Source organism: Ceratotherium simum, chromosome 21 (assembly GCF_057802395.1).
Source record: "Ceratotherium simum simum isolate JZ-2026a chromosome 21, ASM5780239v1, whole genome shotgun sequence".
NCBI lineage: Eukaryota > Metazoa > Chordata > Mammalia > Perissodactyla > Rhinocerotidae > Ceratotherium > Ceratotherium simum.
Window position 1 is genome coordinate 28,727,822 of NC_141920.1, and position 8,168 is coordinate 28,735,989.

The following is an 8,168-nucleotide window of genomic DNA, read 5'->3' on the forward strand; positions in this document are numbered from 1 at the left end:
GTGAAAAGGAAAAGCCTTCTGTACTTACACACACACACACACCCACAAAGTTAGGAAAAGGTCTGGAAGGGTATGCGCCAAATTCATGAAGGCAGTTGCCCCAAGGAGGGAGGGACTGGGCTCATGGTGGGCTGCAGCTGGCCTCTAATATTTTACTTTTTTCTTAATGTATTAAAGGTGAATATACTTCCATATAACTTGTGAAATTAAAAAAGTTTTAAGTCTGCCATGATGCAGGTGGTGGATTCCAGGGCAGTGAGAAGCCTAAGGGGTCCCCACACATTGCCTCTTATTAGACCCAAGCTCCTGGGGGGCAGTGGTTTGTCTGCAGAGGGGACACACAGTTGGACTGGGGAGCCCGGAAGGGGCATGTGGTCAGCCTGGAGGATCTGGAAGCCTCTTGGAGGAGGTGCCCCCTTTGCTGAGCCTGAGAGCATCTGGCCCAGCATCCCCAGCGTAGACTAGACGACAGGCCCGGAGAGGCCGTGATGTGCACAAGGCCATAGAGCAAGAGTGGACGGCATAAGTAGAACCTGAAACTCCAGGCTCCCAGCCAGGTCTCTTTCTTGTGCTTGAACCCCCGGCTTCTCTGAGCAACTGATGCATCCCGCTGACAGCCAGGCCCCTCCATCCACCCACTTCCCACGACAGTTGCTCTGCTCGGCAGACCGGAAAGCAGCGCCACCTGCTGGCGTAAATGGGAAACGCAGCTCTCAGCCTCGGCCGAGAGCAACCTGCAGGTTTCACCCTTCAAAACCCAGCTCCTCTTTCTTAAGAATGACCACCCCCCGCCCCCACTCCAAGTCTGTTCTGCAGCCCCTCCCAGAGCCTAGCAGGACCCCCAGCGCTGCCTGCTTGGGTCTTATCTGCAAGAAGGAAAAGCCCTTTCAGGAAGGGGCAACCACTCTGTCGCCCTAGCCCAGCAGGTGCAGGAGGCAATTACGCCAGGCAGCGGCACCTCACGACAGCAGTTTACAAAGCATGTCTTCAGCTTTCTGACCCTCGCTACAAACTTTATGGGTAGACTGTCCATTTGACAGCTTGTAAAATGCCTCCAGGGAGGGGCTTGTCCAATGTCACACGGTGAATGGCTGTACAAGCTGGCCCCAGAGCACGGATCTCCCGGGACCCAGCCCAGTGGGGGTGCAGGGTGTCACCATATTTGAAAATAACTGAGGCAGACTAGATCTGGGGTTCTCAGCTTGTAGCCCTTGAACGGCAGCAGCAGCATCACCTTCGAACTTGTCAGAAAAGCAATCATCAGGCTCCATCCCAGACGCCCTGAGTCAGCAACTCGGGGGGTGGGGCCCAGCCTTGTGTGTTTTAGCAAACCCCTTTGAGGAGCTAAACCATTGGTCTAAAGTAATTACACCCCTCTTTCTAGTAAATAAACTTTTATTTGGGAATGATTTTCAACTTACAGAAAAACTGCAAAGATAATACAGGGAGTTCCCATGTACCCTGCACGCAGCCTACCCCAATTGTCAACGCTGGTATATGATTAACTGAAATCCAGACCTTATTCAGACTTCCAGCTTTTCCACCAATGCCTTTCCTTTGTTCCAAGACCCAGTCCAGGCTATCACACTGTATTCACTACTACATTCCTTTCAAATGCTATTGGTTACCTCAGTCTTCCCTCCCTGGGACAGAGAATGGATGGGAAAGCTGTTGTCTTCATTACCGAGCTGAGAAACTGAGGCTTGAAAACACCAAGTGACCGAGTTCCCTTAGCTGGGCAGTGAGAGCAAGGCCCGCCTCACTCTGCACCCTTCCTCTGCCTCTTCCCTTTCCCCAGGACCCCGGGGATTCAGAAGTCCCTTTGGAATGTCCCACCTGGTCTACTCCCCGTCTCCCAGTGCAGACAATGCGAGATGCCCCCACTAGAGTGGGAGAGACACACCCCCTGCCCCATCACTTCTTCCTCTAGACTTGAGGCCAGGACAATGTCTTAGTGACTGCAGCCTGGGCAGAGCAAGGCCCTGTGCAAAGGAGAGAGAAAGGGAAACAGAGAGAGAAACACTGTTATTTGCCTGTGCAAAGTCATTTGGGATAGATGAAAAATGCCACAAATTCTTTGTAGTTTCTCCTATTAGGAGGTATAGACTGTCTCCCCACCCCCTGAATCTGGGTCGGCCTCACAATTTTCCCTGACCAAAGGAACTTAGCAGAATTGATGTACCAATTCTGGGCCTAGAACTCAAAAGTTCTTGCAGCTTCTACCCTCGCTCTCTCGGAACCCTGAGGCCATCACGTGAATAAGCCTGAGCTGACCTGCTGGAGAGGCCACGTGCAGAACCAAGTCACCCAGCCAACGGCCTGCCAACTGCGAACAAGTAAGGCTATCCTAGACCATCTGGCCCTAGCTAAAGTGACAGCTGATGGCATGCGGCCCCATGAGTGACCCCAGGCAAGATCAGCAGAACCGTCCAGATAAGCTCAGCCCAAACTGCCAAACCACAGAATTATGGGCAAATAAATAACTTGTTTTTAGCTGCTAAGTTTTGGGATGGTTTGTTACACAGCAAAGGCTAACTAACACATAATTGCTCATTTCTCTCTTAGCAATGTGATTCCAATTTTACTTCAGGAGGCAGTGTGCCAGAACCAGGAGATGGGATATGACTGGTCTACTCAATCGTGACAATTCTGTTCCCTGCTGTCTTAGCTTTCTTTGCAGCTAGGGGTGGCAACGGTAGCTGGTTTGGGCCATGGAAATATGCAGGGGGAGAGAGCAGGAAACAGGCCTCTGAAAAACGTTTGACTTGATCGTAGAAGTTGACAGGTCCAGCTGGCTTGGCCCCTCTTCCTCCCCTACTCCTTTCTTCCTTGATCACAGACATGATTCCTGGAGGTACAGCAGCCATCCTGTGACCATGAGGTAACAAGCAATGAGGGAAAGGCTAAAAAGATAACAGAGATGTGAGCCCTCCTTTGCTGAGTTGTTAAACCAACACCATTAGCCACCTGTCTCCAGAATCCATGCTGTGTGGAGAAACAAACTTCTCTTGGTTTAAGCCGCTGTAACCTAGGTTTTCCTTTACTTGCAGCTGAATGTATTCCACATAATGGGACATATAAAGACAAAAATGCAGAAGGATCCTTGTCTTTGGGAATCTGAGCCAGCAGCATGTGGCTCTCCTTTCTCGGGTCATCCTCTCAATAATCCCTCAAGATCAAGCCCATGACCCCATTTTCACAGAGGTGGGAACTGAGGCTCCCACACTGTTCAGTTGTGAGTCCAAGGTTGTGCAGCTTGGGGTGCAGACCCTCCCCCCAGGCTCAAAGAGAAGGCACCCCTGCTACACCTTCTGCATGGCCCGGCCCACTGGAGGCCAACGTGTCCTCTGGGCTCTTGGAGCAGTGCCAGGGGCCAAGGAGGCTGCTACTGCAAGTCCGGCATGGAAGCACCCAGGTACACCCTTAGGTCCGAGAGGGTAGACTGGACGAGCTTCGCAGGGATGGTCTCTCGCTGCAGCTGCTGGTAGGCCGCATAGCGGTGGCAGCCCCCGAAGGAGTAGAAGTAGTCACCACCCTGGGCCCCTTTGATCCAGAGGACGTCAATGGGGGGCACGCTGTCTGGGTCCTCCTGGAGGGAAGAGGCAGAGGGTGAAGGAGTGTGGTCAGCAAAGCAGATTGTCTTAACCTTGTCGAGCTCCTACAAGGTGCTCGCCCTGGCTCACGCTGGCTCGTGAGAGACAACTGTCAAGTATACAGGAATTTTGTGAGCTGGCTGACATCCCCCCGGTAGTGTCACGGGGAAAGTATTAACACCAGGGAAATGGGCAGCTGCTACAAATCAGGGCTTCTTTCCCCTAGAGACCAGGTTGTTAAATGTGTATCAACACACCACATGCATCCTATATATCTGGTGCTGTTCTAGGCTCCGGGAATAAGGAACAGCTGGAATGAGACAGACACAGCCCCTGCGTTCAAGGGGCTGCAGGCTAGTGGGGCAGATGGAATGAAGACGTGAATTAATAAATGCCATGAAGACAATAACACGTGACAGGGATGGGGTTCCTCAAGCCCTCTCTAATGTGATAATGGAGCAGAGACCCGAACACAGAGAGGTCCACTTGGGAAGACAGAGAGGTGGAATAGTTTAGATTAAGAACCTGACTGCCAGGTTCAAATCTCAGCTCTGCTACTTAATGGCTGTGTGACTGTGAGCATTTAATCTCTTTGTGCCTCAGTTGTCCCATCTGTCAAATGGGGATGAAGACAACAGACCCACCTCACAGAGCTGTTGGATTAAATGTGTTAATATATGTAAAGTGCTTCGAATAACGCTTGACATGTGGAAAGTGCTCAATTATATACGCTGTGTATAACCTGAGGGAAGAGAATTCCAGGCAGAGGGAACAGCAAATGCAAAAGGCCTGAGGCCAGAACAAGTTCAGTGTGCTGGAGGCATGGCAGGGAGGCCATGGTGACCAGAGGGCACTCAAGGGGTGGAGGAAGAGAAGAGGTCAGGAGGGTCAGCATGAGCCAGGCCCTGCAGGTTTGTTGCTAAGAGCAGTGGGTAGGCCCTGCAGTGTTTTCAACAGGGAGGATACATGGTCTGATGAACATTCCAGAAAGTTCTCATGGGCAACTTTCAGCTGTCAAGGCAAAAGCAGGGAGGTCAGAGGTGAGGCCTCTGCGGGTATTCGGCAGAAGACGCTGGTCTTGATGAGGACGTGGCGGGGAGAGAGAGAGGCAGGCAGGTTTGGGACATGTTAGGTGCAGCTCTTAGGGGAAGGCAGAAGGGGTGAATGGGAGGAGAAGAGAAAGAGGAGAAGCTAAGTTGACTTCCTGTTGGGGGCTGAGCAGCCGGGTGGACATGGGTGGTCCTCTGGGTAGGGAAAGCGTGGGGCAGGGCAGGGTGGGCGGGGGAGTGCTCTGGGGAGGCCATATTCAGTGTGAGCCGCCAAGAAGGCCTCCCGCCACCCGCCCGCGGTTTCCTCCTGCTGTGCTGCTTGGATGGACTCATCTGTCCATTTATTCCAGAAGAGATTACTAAGCAGCATGGCCCAGCAGTTGGCAGCTGGGGCTCTGGGATCCGGCGAACCTGAATTTGCCACTCAGCTCCTCTGCAGAGGGGCTGGGGGACCCTGAGCAAGTGGCCTCGCCTCTCTAAGCATCGCTCCTCACCTGAAAAATGGGCTCAGACACCCTATGGGCTGCTGACGAGCCAAGCAGCTGAGGTGTGAGTCGCGGAGCACAGCCTGCCCGGTGGCGGAGCACTAACGGGGGGCAGCCGGGCCGGGCAGGCCTGGTGCTGGGCGCTGGGGGCGTGATGGTGGGTGGGCAGAACAACAGCCCCCAAAGACGGCCACATCCTAATCTGGAGCCCGCGAATATGTTTCTTTTCACGGCATAAGGGACTTTGCAGATGTGATTAAGGTAAGAATCTTGAGATGGGGAGATTATCCTGGGTTATCCACAGGGGTCTAACGTGATCGCCAGGGTCCTTAAAAGCGGAAGAGGGGCAGAACAGGAGGTCTGAGGTTGCTGGCCTCGAAGATGGAGAAGAGAGGCTAAGAGCCAAGGAAAGTGGTTGGCTTCTAGAAGCCAGAAAGGCAAGGAACTGGATTCTCCCCTAGGGCTTCCGGAAAAGAATGCAGCCCTGCTATCACCTTGACTTCAGCCCAGTGACACCCATTTAGGACTTCTGAAGTATGGAACCATATGATAATAAATTTATGTTGTCTTAAGCCACCAAGTTTCTGGTAATTTGTCAGTGGCCATAGAAAACTAATACACACAGTAAGCAAAGACAGGCCTGGATCTTGCCCTCACAGAGCATATGGTTCTAGCATGGGAGATGGGCATATGAGCAGGCCATTAAAACCCAGCGAGAGGGGCCAGCCTGGTGGTGTAGTGTTTAAGTTAGGTGCACTCTGCTCTGGTGGCCCGGGGTTCATGGGTTCGGATCCCGGGCAAGGACCTACACCCCTCGTCAGCCGTGCTGTGGCGGCAACCCACACACAAAGTAGAGGAAGACTGGCACAGATGTTAGCGCAGGGCCAATCTTCCTCAGCAAAAACAAACAAAAATACCCCACGGGATCAGAGCTATGCTGGCGGGCATGCAGGGGACCCTAGTCCAGGACGCCAGGAAGACACTGAGACAAGAAGACCAAGAAGGAGTTCGAAACAATAAAGAAGAGATGGAAGAGTTTTCCTGGCGGGGGGTGAACAGCCTGTGCAAAGGCCCAGGGGTGGGAGAGAGCTGCAGGGCTAGATCCTCCACCAACAGCAAAGCCCCGGGCTCGTGTTGAGGAAACAGCCAAGATACGACAAGATCTCTGCTCTTGTGGAGCTCACACAAGGTGGGGAAGACGGGCAATAAAACACAAACAAACAAACGTATAATATGACTCAGGTGGACATCCGTGCTTTATGGAGGAATAGCTCAGGTTAAGGGGACAGCGAGAGAGGCCAGGGCTCCATGAGCAAGGGCGGACAGGGAGGTGGAGACCAGACTCGAGTGAGAGAGAGGCCCTGTGGCTACCTGGGAAGCGGTTCCAGGCAGTGGGAACAGCAGTGCGAATTCTAGGACTGGAAGACATTTGGGGGACCTGTAAAGGTGCTGGGTGGGGCCTCCGGGTCTCACACGGTCAGCCTGCAAGGGTCTGGGGGAAGCAGACACGATGCCATGGAGGCCTAACCCGACACATATGTTCCCTCCCTCCCCCACGGTTCCTGCCCGGATCACTAGGGCATTCTACAACACCCTCCCTCAGTGACGGGGCTGACCCCTATCTGCTCCCAGTTCCAGTTTAAACAAGGCCCTCCCAGCACATACGACACGCCCAGTCCCTCTGCCACTGACTGTCACATTCAGAAGTGACAGCACAGCCTATCTCTGGATAGTGTGGTGGCCATGCAGCTGGGCACTGCAGCCAGGCTGTGCCCCTTTCTAGATGCCTGACTTTGGACAAGCTGCTGAAATCCTCCTGTGCCTCAGTTTCCTCGTCTGTAAAAGAGGAACAGTAGTGGTATCTACCTCATAGGGTTGGCATGAAGAAGCTAAGGCACTTAAAACAGCTCCTGGACCACTTCAAGTGCTACCTTTGTAAGAGCTAGCGATCGCTCTTTTAATTATCTCGTCCAATTCCCTCCTTGCTCAAGTGAGGAAACAGAAGCCCAGAGAGGCCCAGCCACTTGCTCAAGCTCACACAGCAACTGCTGAGCTCCGGTGGAGCCTCCGCCTGGAACCAGTCCCGTCTCGCGTCCAGCGCAACCTCCCTCCTCCAGCGCCCTCCCTCCGGCCGGCCTCCCCGGGGCCTCACCCGGATCGTGTCCACCAGGCTCTGCACCTTGGCCGGGTCCAGCACAGACGGCAGCGGCCGGATGAGCACGCTCAGAGGCACGTTGTGCACCGCGGCGATGCAGCCCGAGTGGATGCTGCCGCCCGGCGCGCCGCCGCTCGGCCCTGGTCCCTCGGGCGCCCCCCGGCCAGCCCCGGCCCGGGCCCTGCCCAGCGCTCCGCCCGCGCGCAGCCCCATCGCGCCGCCGCCGCCGCCGCCGGACGCGCCGCCTCCCCGGGGCTTTAACCCCGGCTGGGCCGTACCACTGCGCGCGGGCGGCCGGGGGTCCGCGCCGGCAGGGCTCCTCCCCCCGCCCCGCAGTGGTCCGGCCCTGGCCCCACGCTCGCGGACCCGGCCTCGGCTGGGCGCGCTGGCCGCCACCGGCCCGGCGCGGGGCTCCCACTCTCCGCCGGGGGGCGCCTGGCCGCCTCCCCTCGGCCGCGCGGCGCCCCGGAGTGGGAGCGCCCGGCCGGCTGACTCAGGGTGAGTCTGCAGGTCGTGGGGCGGGAGGGGCGCGGGTGACGCGCCGTCAGGGGTGACTCAGGCCCCGGGAGGCGGGGGCGGCGCGCGGCAGACCTGCAGAGCGAGGATGAGTTGGCAAAAGTCGCAGTGCCTGGCCGCCGGCTGTCGGAGCCCTAGTGGTAATAGCCGTGGAGGCGATAATCGTACCAACAGCAGTGATGCTGCGAATCCAGTGCTGCCTGTGCCAGGCACTTAGGCTGTGTGTTCACTTACTTAAACCCCCAAGCAACGCTGCAAGGGAGGTGTGATGATTGTTCCCACTTTACAGATAAGGAAACTGAGGCACAGCGAGGTTAAGTGATTTGCCCACAGTCACGGAGTTAGTAAGTGGCTGACCCAGGGTTGGAGT

General features: G+C 55.5%; 1 protein-coding gene across 1 annotated transcript; it reads right to left on the bottom strand.

Moving 5' to 3' along the window:
• Window positions 1–1,377: 1,377 nt before the first annotated feature.
• Window positions 1,378–7,510, bottom strand: SRXN1 (sulfiredoxin 1). The gene is made up of 2 exons (XM_087445470.1): window positions 7,280–7,510; window positions 1,378–3,589 (listed from the first exon to the last, which is right to left on the bottom strand). The coding sequence occupies exons 1-2, from the start codon at window positions 7,493–7,495 to the stop codon at window positions 3,386–3,388; spliced, it is 420 nt and encodes a 139-aa protein (XP_087301596.1). The 5' UTR covers window positions 7,496–7,510; the 3' UTR covers window positions 1,378–3,385.
• Window positions 7,511–8,168: the final 658 nt, after the last annotated feature.